General features: G+C 33.3%; 1 protein-coding gene across 1 annotated transcript in view; it reads left to right on the top strand.

Moving 5' to 3' along the window:
• Positions 1-16,685, top strand: part of CNBD1 (cyclic nucleotide binding domain containing 1) — a 404,631-nt gene that overhangs the window by 284,137 nt on the left and 103,809 nt on the right. Inside the window, 1 exon segment of the mRNA XM_057531908.1 lies at positions 8,966-9,111. Coding sequence (XP_057387891.1) covers positions 8,966-9,111 — 146 coding nt within the window.

Raw genomic sequence — 16,685 nt, 5'->3', positions numbered from 1 at the left:
TAGTGGGATTGCTGGATCTTATGGTAGTTCTATTTTTCGTTTTTTAAGGAACCTCCATACTGTTCTCCATTGTGGCTGTATCAATTTACATTCCCACCAACAGTGCAAGAGGGTACCCAGTTCTCCACAACCTCTCCAGCATTTACTGTTTGTAGATTTTTTGATGATAGCCATTCCGACTGGTGTGAGATGATACTTCATTATAGTTTTGATTTGCATTTATCTTAGTGATGTTGAGCATCCTTTCACGTGTTTGTTGGCAATCTGTATGTCTTCTTTGGAGAAATGTTTCTTTAGATCTTCTGTCCATTTTTGGATTTGGTTGTTTGTTTTCTTGATACTGAGCTGCATGTGTTGTTTGTAAAGTTTGGAGATTAATCCTTGGTCAGTTGCTTCGTTGCAAATATTTTCTCCTATTCTGAGGGTTGTCTTTTCATCTTGTTTATGGTTTCCTTTGCTGTGCAAAAGCTTTGAAGTTTAATTAGGTCTCATTTTTTTTTATTCTTGTTTTTATTCCCATTTCTCTAGGAGGTGGGTCAAAAAGGATCTTGCTGTGATTTATGTCATAGAGTGTTCTGCCTATGTTTTCCTCTAAGAGTTTGATAGAGTCTGGCCTTATATTCAGGTCTTTAATCCATTTTGAGTTCATTTTTTATATGGTGTTAGGGAGTTTTCTAATTTCATTCTTTTACATGTAGCTGTCCAATTTTCCCAGCACCACTTATTGAAAAGACTGTCTTTTCTCCATTGTATATTCTTGCCTCCTTGATCAAAAATAAGGTGACCATATGTACATGGGTTTACCTCTGTGCTTTCTATCCTGTTCCATTGATCTATATTTCTGTTTTTGTGCCAGTACCATACTGTCTTGATTACTGTAGCTTTGTAGTATAGTCTGAAGTCAGGGAGCCTGATTCCTCCAGCTTCGTTTTTCTTTCTCAAGATTTCTTTGGCAATTAGGGGTCTTTTGTGTTTCCATACAAATTGTGAAATGTTCTGTTCTAGTTCTGTAAAAATGCCATTGGTAATTTGATAGGTACTGCACTGAATTTGTAGATTGCTTTGGGTTGTATAGTGATTTTCATAATGTTGATTCTTCCAATTCAAAAACATGGTATATCTCTCCATCTGTTTGTATCATGTTTAATTTCTCTCATCATTGTCTTATATTTTTCTGCATACAGGTCTTTTGTCTCCTTAGGTAGGTTTACTTCTAGGTATTTTATTCTTTTTGTTGCAATGGTAAATGGGAGTGTTTCCTTAATTTCTCTTTCAGATCTTTCATCATTAGTGTATAGGAATGCAAGAGATTTCTGTGCATTAATTTTGTATCCTGCAACTTTACCAAATTCATTGATTAGCTCTAGCAGTTTTCTGGTAACATCTTTAGGATTCTCTATGTATAGTATCATGCCCTCTGCAAACAGTAACAGCTTTACTTCTTGTTTTCTGATTAAGATTCCTTTTATTTCTTTTTCTTCTCTGATTGTTGTGTCTAAAACTTCCAAAACTATGTTGAATAATAGTGGTGAGAGAACGACGTTGGCAGTGGGTTCTCTTATAAGGCCTTTATTATGTTGAGGTAATTTCCCTCTATGACTACTTTCTGGAGGGTTTTTATCTTAAATGGGTGTTGAATTTTTTTGAAAGTTTTTTCTGCATCTATTGACATGATCATATGTTTTTTCTCCTTCAATTTGTTAATATGGTTTATCACATTGATTGATTTGCGTATATTGAAGATACCTTGCATTCCTGGGATAAACCTCACTTGATCATGGTCTATGATACTTTTAATGTGCTATTGGATTCTGTTTGCTAGTATTTTGTTGAGGATTTTGCATCTATGTTCATCAGTGATATTGACCTGTAGTTTTCTTTCTTTGTGGCATCTTTGTCTGGTGTTGGTATCAGGGTGATTGTGGCCTCATAGAATGCGTTTGGTAGTGTTCCTCCCTCTGTTACATTTTGGAAGAGTTTGAGAAGGAAAGGTGTTAGCCCTTCTCTAAATGTTTGATAGAATTTGCCTGTGAAGCCATCTGGTCCTGGGCTTTTGTTTGTTGGAAGATTTTTAATCACAGTCTCAATTTCGGTGCTTGTGTTTCATCTGTTTATATTTTCTATTTCTTCCTGGTTCAGTCTCGGAAGGTTGTTCTTTTCTAAGAATTTGTCCATTTCTTCCAGGTTGTCCATTTTATTGCCATAAGGTTGCTTGTAGTAATCTCTCATGATCCTTTGTATTTCTGCAGTGTCAGCTGTTTCTTCTCCTTTTTCATTTCTAATTCTATTGATTTGAGTCTTCTCCCTTTTTTTCTTGATGAGTCTGGCTAATGGTTTATCAATTTTGTTTATCTTCTCAAAGAACCAGCTTTTAGCTTTATTGATCTTTGCTATTGTTTCCTTCATTGTTTTTCCATTCATTTCTAATCTGATTTTTATGACTTCTTTCTTTCTGCTTACTTTGGGGTATTTTTGTTCTTCTTTCCCTAATTGCTTTTGGTGTAAAATAAGGTTGTTTATTTGAGATGTTTCTTGTTTCTTGAGGTAGGATTGTATTGCTACAAACTTCCCTCTTAGAAGTGCTTTTGCTGCATCCCATAAGTTTGGGTCATCGTGTTTCCATTGTCATTTGTTTCTAGGTATTTTTTGATTTCCTCTTTGATTTATTCAGTGATCTCTTGGTTATTTAGTAGTGTATTGTTTAGCCTCCATGTGTTTGTATTTTTTTACAGATTTTTTCCAGGAATTGATATCTAGTCTCATAGCATTGTAGTCAGAAAAGATCCTTGATACAATTTCAATTTTCTAAAAATACCAAGGATTGATTTGTCATCCAAGATATGATGTATCCTGGAGAATGTTCCATGAGCACTTGAGAAGAATGTGTATTCTGTTGTTTTTGAATGGAATGTCCTATAAATATCAATTAAGTCCCTCTTGTTTAATGTATCATTTAAAGCTTGTGTTTCCTTATTTATTTTCATTTTGGATGATCTTTCCATTGGTGGAAGTGGGGTGTTAAAGTCCCCTACTATGATTGTGTTACTGTCAATTTCCCCTTTCATGGGTGTTAGCATTTGCCTTATGTATTGAGGTGCACCTATGTTGGGTTCATAAATATTTACAATTGCTATATCTTCTTCTTGGATTGGTCCCTTGATCATTATGTATTGTCCTTCTTTGTCTCTTGTAATAGTCTTTATTTTAAAGTCTATTTTGTCTGATATGAGAATTGCCCCTCTAGCTTTCTTTTGATTTCCCTTTTCATGGAATATCTTTTTCCTTCCCTTCACTTTCAGTCTGTATGTTTCCCTAGGTCTGAACTGGGTCTCTTGTAGACAACATATATAGGGATCTTGTTTTTGTATCCATTCAGCCAGTCTATGTCTTTTGGTTGGAGCATTTAATCCATTTACACTTATATTTATTTATCAATATCCATGTTCCTATTACCAGTTTCTTAATTGTTTTGGGTTTGTTTTTGTAGGTCTTTTCCGTCTCTTGTGTTTCCTGCCTAGAGAAGTTCCTTTAGCATTTGTTGTAAAGCTGGTTTGATGGTGCTGAATTCTCTTAGATTTTGCTTGTCTGTAAACGTTTTAATTTCTCCGTCAAATCTGAATGAGATCCTTGCTGGGTAGAGTAATCTTGGTTGTAGATTTTTCCCTTTCATCACTTTCAGTATGTCCTGACACTCCCTTCTGGCTTGCAAAGATTCTGCTGAAAGATCAGCTGTTAACCTTATGGGGATTCCCTTGTATGTTATTTGTTGTTTTTCCATTGCTGCTTTTGATATATTTTCTGTGTATTTAATTTTTGATAGTTTGATTAATATGTGTCTTGGTGTGCTTCTCCTTGGATTTATCCTGTATGCGACTCTCTGTGCTTCCTGGACTTGATTATAGTTTTCAACTCTAATCCCTTCAAATATTTTCTTAGCCCGTTTCTTCTTCTCTTCCTCTTCTGGGACCCCTATAATTCGAATGTTGGTGTGTTCAATGTTGTCTCAGTGGTCTCTGAGACTGTCCTCAATTATTTTCATTCTTTTTTCTTTATTCTGCTCTGTGATAGTTATTTCCACTATTTTATCTTCCAGTGCCCTTATTCATTCTTCTGCCTCAGTTATTCTGCTATTGATTCCTTCTAGAGAATTTTAAATTTCATTTATTTTGTTGTTCATCATTGTTTGTTTGTTCTTTAGTTCTTCTAGGTCCTTGTTAAAGGTTTCTTGTATTTTCTCCATTCTATTTCCAAGATTTTGTATCATCTTCACTATCATTACTCTGAATTATTTTTCAAGTAGACTGCCTATTTCCTCTTCATTTGTTTGGTCTGTTGAGATTTTACATTGCTCCTTCATCTGCTGTTTGTTTTTCTGTCTTCTGATTTTGCTTAAATTATTGTGTTTGTGGTGTCCTTTTCGCAGGCTGCACATTTGTAGTTCTCATTGTTTCTGGTGTCTGCCCCCAGTGAGTCAGTTTGGTTCAGTGTCTTGTGTAAGATTCCTGGTGGAGAGAATGGTCCCTAAATATTGTTTCTTATAGCATATTCCACCACTTTCTCTCTCTCTCTACTTGCACCTTAGTGTTCCAATTTACTACTGTTTTGTTGGCAAACATCCTACACATGTTAAGTGGCTCTATTTATGTGCCCTGTAATATGTTGATTTTATTTCTTCAACAAAATTTTCAGCACATGCTGTCCAACTGTTCCTCTAACGACTGCCACAAGGACCCAATAAATCCCCTTATACACTTGAATCCCTTCCTGGGGAGAAGTATTGTGAGTGGAGTAACTCTGGTAGACTAAGCAGTTTTACTAAAGAGTCTAAGTCCTTTGAAAAAGACCATGTGAGGCAGCCAGTGTTGGAACTTTGTGTAGTCTCAATATTTAAATTGAATAGAGAGTATATTACAAGATTTGTCATATTATTAAGAGACAGTGCAAGGATTTTTTTGTTTGTTTGTTTTGCTTTACTCTTCAACCTAGTAGATTAGGGATTCTAAAAAAACTAGATTAATTGAAGAAAAAATTCAGAAACTCCATTTAATGTACACATCTGAGTAAATTATTAATATTAAGGGTATAGACACTTTAAGAGAGCCCTAACCATTTTCCCCAGCTGCAAAGATATTTCCTGAAACAATCAAGCTCTCTCTTTATTTGCAAGAAGTATGACATATTAGTGGAGAGTGAAAAAATCAACAGGTTTACAAGAGCTTTACAAAATATAGATCATGTGTACCTACAACTTGAAACATTTAGGAATTCAGTGAAAGCATGGATTCCAATGGCTATACATAATAGTTAGAACTCAGCAGATGTCAATGCACATAAGTGCTGGTTATCAGAAGCCAGTTACCAACTTATCATGACTCTTTATAAGCTCCTAGGTTTGAGATGATCACCAGGAGAGAAAGGAGTAGAAAAGGAATCCTATAATTATTTTATTTCCATTTGTAATGCCTGAAATACTTGGAATATTTTAAAATGTTGCTTTTTGTCATCAGTTGGAATTGGGGCTAGAAATAGAAATAAAGGCGAGTAAATGAAAATACAAGGGAAATAACATTTTTTTCACACCATTGTAAGTGGTCTGATAATTCATAATGATGATAATGATAAGAAAGACACTATTAAACAACTCTTTATTTACTAGTAATAGTTTGAACATTATAGTTTTTCTCAATATATGAATTTTTCCTTTTTGTTAATCTAGTTTCTTTCACTGCATTAAGAGTAGGTCAGGAAGATGTGGTAAGAAGGAGTGGGTATGATGTATGTAAAAGTTCCTGCCAAACAAGAAATGTAGAGATTGAAAGAAAAGTGAAGTCCCGTTTAAAGAGTGGAAGTGGAGGCCAAGTTTTCAGACCTGAATATTTTGTTTTACCGTCAGAGGGGTGTATGTTAGACTCCACTGAAAAATTTCTGGGGGAATTTCAGAACTGCACATCATTTGTCAGGGCGGACCCTCAGACAACCTTAAGACCAGTGCCCAAGTGGGGCAGCAAAAGCAATGTAAGAATAGTGGTAATTAAAGCAGTATGTTACAGTTCCTCTTGTTTCTTCCTTTTCCAAGTATGGTAATCCAAGTATTTGAAGGTTCTTGAGTGCCTATGTAGGAAAGGCAGAAGTAACTAAAAAATAGGAATTTAACAGGAATAAGATTTTCAGAGCAAGATTAAGTTAGTTGAAGGAAAAAATGTTTTGCATTTTTAGTCAGAATATGTAAATTACAAGCCCATTCTTTTTTTCAAACTAATAGTTATAATTTTTGAGTGACTTCCAGACTTTTAAATATTATTTTTTTTAATATCTTCTGTTAGTAATGTTATTTCCAAAATATTTTTGATTGTCCCTCTCACAGTGGTCACATGAACTTCCTACTGTTTGTCATCTATGTTGACTTTGATCTGTGGGAAGAAATTAGGGGTGTTGCTATCCATCAGGGGATTTAAGATTCAATGTGGAGTGCAGGGCTTCTAGAATGACAGAGTGAAGACCTCTGTATATCTGCTCCTTCATACAAGCAATGAAGTACTGAAAAAGATTGTCAAAACAAAATTTTCAGAACTCTGAAATTAATCAGATGCATGAAACCACATGAGGCATACTTATTCAAGAAAATTAGCAGGGTTTGTAGCTTTTTATTTTGACCTATTTTAATCCTCCTGTCTCCAATTCTGTAATAGCCTTTAGGAGTTAGCAGCTCTGCAGCTCCTAAAGGGCAGACTGGTTAAGAGATCCTCAAAAAACCCACTCCCAAAGCACTGCCACACTGTGATTTGTCTGGCAACTCCCTTAAAAAACCACATTCATTGTGCATTGTTGTTATTTGACCCTGGAAAGGAGGGGAAAGGTTATTCCTAGATTTGCCACATTCACTAAAATGTTCAATTTTAAACAAAAATTATGAGACATGCAAAGAAACAACAAAGTGTGTCCCATATGCAGGGAAAGAAGCAGCCAAGAGCAAACAATGTCCTGAGAGTATTACAATGTTAGACTTAGTAAGACAAAGATTTTAAATCTACTATTATGATAGGTTCAAAGAAATAAAGGAAACAGTGTCTAATGAATTAAAGTAGAGCACGAAAACACACAGCCTGCCCATCAGCAAAAGTTGGGGGACTTAATGGTTCAGGCATTTAAGAAAATTTCCAAACAATTATTAGATGACTACTAAGTGAAATAAACAGAGATTTAGGTAGCTGCACACAGGGAATACAGACTTTGTAGAATTAAATGAAAGTATGACAATAATGTCTTACCACATAGATAATATCAATAAAAAGAAACTGCATAAAAAGGTCCAAATAGAGATTATGGAGTTAAAAAGTACAATAACTGAAATAAAAACTTCACTAGAGGTTCAACAACAGATTTGATCTGGCAGAAGAGAAGTTTGGCAAACTTGAAGAAGATATATCAATTGAGATTATCCAGTCAGAGAAGAGAAAGAATAAGAATGAAAAACATGAACAGAGCTTCAGAGACCTATGGGACACCACCAAGTATACCAGAATCAACACAATGGGAATCCCAGAAGGAGAGAAGAGAGAAAAGGGACAGAGAATATTTGAAGAAAGAATACCCAAAGCTTCCCAATTTGATGAAAAACATTAGTCTACTCATCCATACAGGTAAAAACGACTATTATATTCATCTAATGACATGGCTTTTAAAATCATGCCACACATTTCTGGATCTTCTCTATTCCTTTTCATTTATGCTTGGTAACTGGTCAGTTTTATCCAGCTAATAATACATTGCTACGAACAACTAACATTGAGCAAACAAAACCCAATAACTTTCTAGCTTTTTCCAACTATTTTCTGTGAAGCAGCCGGTTTCTTAGGCACTTGGTCTACCTTCCAAATTACTTCAGGCAACTGATATTTCAAATGTTTTGCCACTAAAAATGTATGTCCATTTAAAAATCTGTGATATTATTTCCTTGTCATCCCCTGTTTGGTTGCTAAATCAATGGCATTTTTTAAGGATTTGGTTATAATACCATGCCATTTCTGAATACTAATTCTTTATTATTACATCTGAAGTACACACTTTTAAATGATATTAAGTGGGGAGCTAGTTTTGTCAAAAGTATTTCTTAAATTATCTACTAAATTAGTGTTTTCCAACTTTTTTTTGCTACAACACACAACAATACTAAAAAAAAAAAAACCCAATTTATAATGTGATCAGTAAACATGCACACATAAACACATGCATAACAGATGAGCCAATAGAATATCACACCTAAACTGGGACTGTTTCTGGCAAACCTACATATACGTGAGTACTCTGAATTCCCTTACTACTGCTAAACTGATTTTTCACAATAGATTTTTTAAAAATACTGAGCATTTAGCAATGGCATGTAGCTGGGTTAGTCCCTTGAAAACTTAGAATCAACATGAATTTTGTTTCTTGATTATGGTATTATATTTATTAAATAGTGAATTTAATGATTAAAAGTAAATAAATGTCATCCTTCATAGGAAAACTGTGTTTTATTTAAAATTACATATGCATCTTTTCACTTAAATTTTGTATTCTCAAATGTTAAATTACATATTCATTTGCTCTAACTTTAATAGTACCTAAAAATCAAGAATAAAATAAGACATCAATCATTTTATTGTCTAAAAGAGGTCTTTATTATTATAATGACTAATAATGAGAGGTATAATCTTAAAATTGAAACACTGAGTTTTACAGAAAAGGAAGGTAAAGGCACTATGTAATATCCTAAAGTTTAAAGTTTCATGGAGGTACCTCTTTATCTTGGAAGGAGAACAAATTATAAAGATTACTAAGACAAAACAGAACATCATCACTTATCCTTAGCAACGCTGAAAAAAAAGGAAATACAAATTTGGAAGCTCAAAAATTGAAGATTTCTTGGTTTGTTTGTTTCTTTGTATTTATGCGGTAGTCTCAGTTTGCAATCTTTTTTTTTAAGGCCCATTCACAGGACGCCATCTGAACACAACGCTGTGTGGAAGATGCTGAGAACAATTCCAGATTTAACCTCTCATCTAATTGATGAGCATCTGAAAATACTTAGTAAGAATGCCATTTCTGAAACCTGGGTAAAAGGAAGCACAGGTAACAGACTAATCTGGAGGGAAATTTGGCAAGACAAAACGTGCATCACTATTTTGAGTTCTCTATCATTATAATATTCATAATTTCACTTGACATGTTAAAATGTACTGTTTGGATGTATTTCATTTGTAAAGTTATAAGTAGTGAAATGAATAACATTTCACATTTTAGTGTTTATGTTTTAAAGATATACAGTGGTGTTTCTCCACTTTGAGCATGCATCAGAATCCCCCAGAGGACACACTGAAATGTGTTGCTGTATTCAACCCCTAAGGTTTCTGGTTCAGTGGGTTTAGGATGGAGCTTAATTTGCATTTCCAATAACATTCCAGAAGATGCTTCTAGTCTGCGCACCACACTTTGAAAACCACTCGTTGATATACACATTTAATAACAATCTAGCTTTGGTTTTCACGGTTAAGACAACAAGTGGACAAAGTGATTATTTGACTGATCCAGATACTGTGAAAAAAACTCTTCAGACAGATTTTAGTTTAGTTTCCCAATTTTAATTTCTAGTCCCTTTACTAAGGATATATTGGATGCATTAATAGAAGTATTTTGTATTTTAATTTTTTGGGGGGTGGCATACAAATAAACAACACACAGAGTCACACACAAACCTAAACCAACAGACTTCAACATCATTTTTTTGCATTTATTGGGTGTCTATTAGAAAAAAGAACTAAATTTATTTAATACATCTTTGGGTGAGGAACATTCCTTATTTATTCCACACAGTATCAAATAAAAGTAGATATTATTATTATTATTCTCTGCAGATGAGGACCCTAGGGCACAAAATGTCATGCGGAGTGTTCCTGATTAGAACTGAGCTTCAAACACACTTTAGCCTTAATGCTAAATTATTCTCCATTCACTATGCCACTGTTTTTATAAAGCAGTTCATCAGGATCATGGCATTTAAAATCAAACTGGAATTTTGGAGAACATGTGTCTATTGAAAATACTTACATATTTTCAGAGTTTCCCCAACAGTCCTCTCTCATAATTAGTTTCATTTAATCCAACATCAAGCAGTGAAAATTAAATCATAGGAGTTTTGCAGAGGATAAATGATTCTGAAAGGGAAGAAAGGACAAACATTCAACAGTGTTTTGCCATTAGCTTGAGGTTAGTAATTAAAAAATTAATTTGCTCTATCATAAATCTCTGAAATTATACTTCTTATGGTAAAAAATATGTAAGCAACCTAAGTATCCTTTAATAGAAGACAATATATTGTGATACATTTATTCTCTACAATTCTAGTCAGGGGTTAAAAAGAATGAGGTAGATTTATATACATTGATGTAGAAACTTATTAAGGACAATAAATAAAGACAGAACAATTGCAGAATTATATAAATAATATGATAATATAAAACTTGAAATTATATGTGCATGTATACACATATAAAAATACACAGTAAAAACTACATAGAAGTAGATCTAGAAGGATACTCCAAAAATACATATTTACAAAAATTGTTACCTTCATTCAGGGGAGAGGAATTGAGGAACAGTGAAGGGGAACAGTTAACTTTTTCTTCTACATATACTTGTGTTGAATTTTCCACAATGAATGTATATTTATGTGTTAGTGTTTGTGAGTAGTTATTTATTTTTTTCAGAAAGCTTTAAAAACTATAATTAAATGTATTCTCAAGTTATCTTAAAAACATGTGTGATTAACTATTAAAATATGAACTTTCAACCCTTGACAAATACCAACTTTAATTTGATCATTTATACTAAATAAGACTTTGTAATTCATATTTCAATAGTGCATATTTTCAAACACATTAAAAATTTTTGAAATTCTCTGTTTACCCCTACCTGTGCTCCAACCCTTCTCTTGAGTTTTAAGACATCTAATTCTGACAGCTCAGATCTGTTTCACTATCAAAGCAGTCAATTCATTAAATATCTGACCTTTGCAAATCTCTTGTTCATCCAACTTAAAAAACAAGTCTAACCAGGTGTCTTTCTTTTTCCCTTTTCTTTATTCATGTGTGCATTTCCCTCCCTCTGCTGTTATTTAAAGTATTCCCCGTAGTAACTCCTCATCACCATGCTGCTGACTTTCAATCTGCTGCTGAGGCTTTGGTTTCTTTCCTGCAATTCCACACAGCTGTTTGCACCTTCTGGTCTCTTTTCTGGCCATAAGTTCTTTGGAGCTTCATTATTTAAGGCAGCATCTTAAATTTACCATTTCTCAGCCTCTCGTGCATTGTTTTCTTAAACAATAAAATATTAACAAGGATAACAATTTTATGATTTCAAATACTGAATAACACACTTACATATTTTTAGTTTAAGTGAAAATGGTACTAAAACATGATTACTATAAGATCACTATATATAAAGCTTACTTATGTCACTATAATAAAATACTTTATACAGTGTATATTAAATATGGTAAACTCTATATGCCATATAGATGTATAGATATAGATATAGCTTACTTAATTCAAATTATCTCAAGAGTTTTCCATTGGATCTCATTTTATGGCCTGGGCAGAGGGTATTTTTATGATTGATAACATAAAACTCAGAAAGCTAAAAGAATCAGGAAATAGAACCAGGAATTAGATGCCAGATAAAAAATTTGTTAATATCTGCCTTTATATTAACCTTGAAATATTTCTATGAAATGACTGAATAGGGGTTTTTGTCTTTTAATATATATATGTCATGTTTACTGTTTTCTTTACTTGAAGTCCACTGAGTCTTGCAGTGTTATTTCTCTCCTATTTCTTTCATTTTATCATTTTACTCTTACTTTTTTATGAGGTTATATCTCAAAAACACTATAACTCCTCATTAAAAAAAAATACTATATTTATTTTTAATGCTGAAAAATATTTTTTGATTACTAAAACTTTAACATTTCTTAGCCTGCATAGACTTTATTTTCTGTCATGGTTTAAATTTCATATAACATATAAAAATACAGTAGCTAAATCTCATGAAAAATTTAGTGGGCATCTTTTCCATCTATAAATTAACCATAGTCCAAACAACATGCTTTTACAATAGAAGTAATAAAATATTTAGTCCTACTGTAAAGACCATGGCTCCCTTAAAGGCAAATATGGCCTTGAAGAGTGTATATTGATTCTAAAGTGTGGATATGCTTTCACTGCACTAAGGTGTTCCCTATGGTTCATGAAGATTCATCCTTGAAAGCTGCATTAACTTTCTCAAAACTTCACAATCATCTCTTGGATAAGGGAAAGTAGAAATGGAATTGGGACCTCAAAATGCAGATAAACACTTAAAACATTTCTCTGGAGATTTAATATGAGATTTAAAGTATTTTAAACTAATTTAAATATTGTAATTAGGTAAGTCTTTTTCACCTGTATTTCAAAAAGTTCATTAATTAAAGTTAGCCAAAATTTTTACAAATAATCTTTCCATTGGTAAAATTTTCATTATTTATATTTGTTTTGAAATTTATAATTTATTTAAGCTTTTTAATAGTAATTCCAACAACTTAAAAATGTATTATATTCACTGAATAATTGGCAAAATAAAACATTTAATACATGTAGATAATTTGACCTAGCATGACAATTTTTAAATTGGAAGTTGAACCTAGGAATATATGACTCTCCCAAGATTACATAATGAACACAAAAATTGGACTAAATCCAGGCCTCCTAAACCAGCACTTGATCCATGTATAGTACCTTATTTTGAAAAGAAAAAATAATCAATATATAGTAGACCGTTTAAAATGGTATCTACCTAATGACCTAAATGTAAGACTGGAAACCATAAAATTCCTAGAAGGGAACATAAGCAGAACACTCTTTGATATAAATTGTAGCAATTTTTTTTTAATCTGTCTCCTAAAGCAAAGGAAATAAAAGCAAATATAAACAAATGGAGCCTCATTAAACTTCAAAGCTTTTGTACAGCAAAGGAAACAACTGGCAACACAAAAAGACAACCTACTGAATGGGATTAAAAATGGGAAAAAAAATATTAAAAATATTTAAACAGCTCATACAACTCAACATCAAAAAAAAAAAAAACAAAACAACCCAATTAAAAAAATGAGCAGAAGACCTGAATAGATATTTTTCCAAAGAAGACATACAGATGGCCAACAGGCACAGGAAAACATGCTCAATATCATTAACTGTCAGGAACTGCAAATTAAAACTACAATGGCTATCATTAAAAAGACCAGAAATAACAAATGTTGGCAAGGGTGTGGAGAAAATGGAACCTTTGTACACTGTTAGTAAGAATGCAAAATTGTGCAGCCACTATGGAAAACAGCATGGAGATTTCTCAAGAAACTGTAAGACCCCGCAGTTCCACTTCTGAGTATTTATCCAAAAAAAAAAACCCAAAACACTAATTTGAAAACACTAATTTGAACACTGCACCCAGTGTTCCTAGCAGCATTATTTACACTTGCCAAGACATGGAAGGAACCTAAGTGTCCATCTACAGATGAATGAGTAAAGAAGATGTTTTATATATATATATATATATATATATATATATATATATATATACACACACACACACACACACACACACACTCACACACACACACACAGTGGAATACTATTCAGCCATTAAAATAATATTTTGCCATTTGCAACAACATGGATGTAGTTGGAGGTTACTATGCTAAGTGAAATAAGTCAGAGCAGGAAAGACAAATATTATATGATATCACTTATATGTGGAATCTAAAAAATAAAACAAACTAGTGAATATAACAAAAGGAAACAGGATCACAGATATAGAGAACAAACTAGTGGTTACCACTGGGGAGAAGAAAGGGGAGAGCAGTAAGATAGGATAGTGATAGGGGATTAAGAAGTACAAACTACTTTGTATAAAATAAATAAGCTACAAGGATATATAGTACAACACAGGGAATATAACCAATATTTTATAGTAACTAGAAATAGAATATAACCTTTAAAAATTGTGAGTCACTATGCTGTATATCTGAAAATTTATATAATATTGTACATCAGCTATACCTCAATAAAAAAGGAAAAATGTTATCTAATATTAATAAAATTTTTTCTTTTAAAATACAGCCCCCTTTGCCATTTCAAATACAGGCATCATCTTTTATATAAATGGAGTTAGCAGATTCCAGAATAGCTTTATTTGACTGCTTTTAAAAGTAACTTGAATATTCATGAGATATTTTCTGACCAAAAATATTTTCTATGGATCTCAAATTCCCTATATTATTACATTCCTTAACGGCCTCCTTAATATTATAGATATTTTTATAATGTAAATGAGAAAATTAATGCATTGTAAGCAGAAATTTAGTCAAATTCACTGTCACTGGGCCAAGGCTGAAGGAAGATTTTCTCTAGAGGAACTGAATAGTTATATTCCTCAGTAGGTGAACATATTTTATGGATAGAGTTAAGTGAAATTCCGACAATATCCACACAGAAATTGTGTTCAGCTGTGAGTAATAGAGAACTAGAGGACACTAGTTTATAAAAATTTTCAGGTTTGTTTATGTTACATAATGAGAGGTCACATGGTCTCAGGTGAGGCCTCTGAAATTCTCCTTGCATTTTCCTTAGTGGTAAGATGCTTGCTTCAGCTCCAATATCCTATCATTGTTCTTGGTAGCAGGGAAGAAGGGATGGTGTGCGTATGTGGAAAGCAAAGATACTCTCAATGTTTTATCAATCAGAATGATGTCACGTGGCCACACAAGTAAGAGTTTCTGGGAAATGCAATTTTTAAACTGGCACATACAACACCCCATAAAATTGTGGTTTTGTTACTAAAGGAAAAGGAGATAATTCATATTGGGTAGGCAACTAGCAACCCTTGCAATAAAATTATTTCCCACAGTGGACTTCTTTCCATAGCTCTTATTCTATACTAAGACGTGTCAGTTACTCTATTTAAAAAAACAGAATATAAATGTATGTATTAGAATACACCCTTTCCCCAACTTGTTTTCTCCTCTATGTAATTTCTCAAGACCATTACTAGTCTTACTAACTATTATTATCTTTTCCGTACACAGTGTACTTATTACAATGTAGTTCTCATACAGCTCACACAATAGCTATTAAAAAGCAATGTTTCTGGTACATGACTCTTTTTGAATTATGGTTTTCTCAGGGTATATGCCCAGTAGTGGGATTGCTGGGTCATATGGTAGTTATATTTTTAGTTTTTTAAGGAACTCCTATACTGTTTTCCATAGTGGATGTATCAATTTACATTCCCACTAACAGTGCAAGAGGGTTCCCTTTTCTCCACACCCTCTCCAGCATTTATTGTTTGTCGATTTTTTGATGATGGCCATTCTGACTGGTGTGAGGTGATACCTCGTGGTAGTTTTGATTTGCATTTCTCTAATGATTAGTGATGTTGAGCATCCTTTCATGTTTTTGTTGGCAATCTGTATATCTTCTTTGGAGTACCAAGATATTCATTGTAGCACTATTTACAATAGCCAGGACATGGGAGCAACCTAAGTGTCCATCGACAGATGAATGGATAAAGAAGATGTGGCACATGTATACAATGGAATATTGCTCAGCCATAAAAAGAAACGAAATTGAGTTATTTGTAGTGAGGTGGATGGACCTAGAGTCTGTCATGCAGAGCGAAGTAAGTCAGAAAGAGAAAAACAAATACAGTATGCTAACACATATATATGGAATCTAAAAAAAAAAAAGGTTCTGGGGAACCTTGGGGCAGGACAGGAATAAAGATGCAGACGTAGAGAATGCACTTGAGGGCACAGGGAGGGGGAAGGGTAAGCTGAAACGAAGTGAGAGAGTGGCATGGAGATATATACACTACCAAATGTAAAATAGATAGCTAGTGGGAAGCAGCTGCATAGCATAGGGAGATCAGCTCGGTGCTTTGTGACCACCTAGAGGGCTGGCATAGGGAGGGTGGGAAGGAAACACAAAAGGGAGGTAATATGGGGATATATGTATACGTATAGCTGATTCACTTTGTTATTCAGCAGCAACTAACACAACAATGTAAAGCAATTATACTCCAATAAAGATGTTAAAAAAATAAAATAAAATATATTATTTTCTCAAAAAATAAAAATAAAATTAAATAAATTTTTTTTAAAAAGTGATGTTTACACAGTGCCCTTGCCACACACATTAGAAGTTTAATAAGAAGTGATATTGTGCTACCCAGGAAGAATCTATTTTAAGCCCCAGCATCCAAACAAACACAACCCTTGCTTTAGAGAAGACAAAAAAAAAAAAAAAAAAATCAATCTATATTCACGATGTATAGATGGTAACCAAAAGAAACCCACTAGTAAGGACTCAGTTTAGAAAAAAGCAGAGAAGGCAAGAAGTTGGCATGTCATAGGGCATAAAAAGAAACACAACTGTCCATTAAAATCAATTTGTAAAGTTTCTATTTACAGCAAGTTAATAAGCAAATTGCAAGAAAAGATCTTCTCACAGCACTTGAACAATTTGCTCTGATCCTTTGAAGAAATGTAAAGGACTGAGAAATGGAGAAACACCATCCAGTTCCCACGATCTTCTTCTCCAAAATGACAGGCTTCAGAA

Source organism: Balaenoptera acutorostrata, chromosome 17, assembly GCF_949987535.1.
Source record: "Balaenoptera acutorostrata chromosome 17, mBalAcu1.1, whole genome shotgun sequence".
Classification (NCBI taxonomy): domain Eukaryota; kingdom Metazoa; phylum Chordata; class Mammalia; order Artiodactyla; family Balaenopteridae; genus Balaenoptera; species Balaenoptera acutorostrata.
The sequence above is the reverse complement of the archived record's forward strand: the minus strand, read 5'-3'. Positions and strand labels throughout refer to the sequence as shown.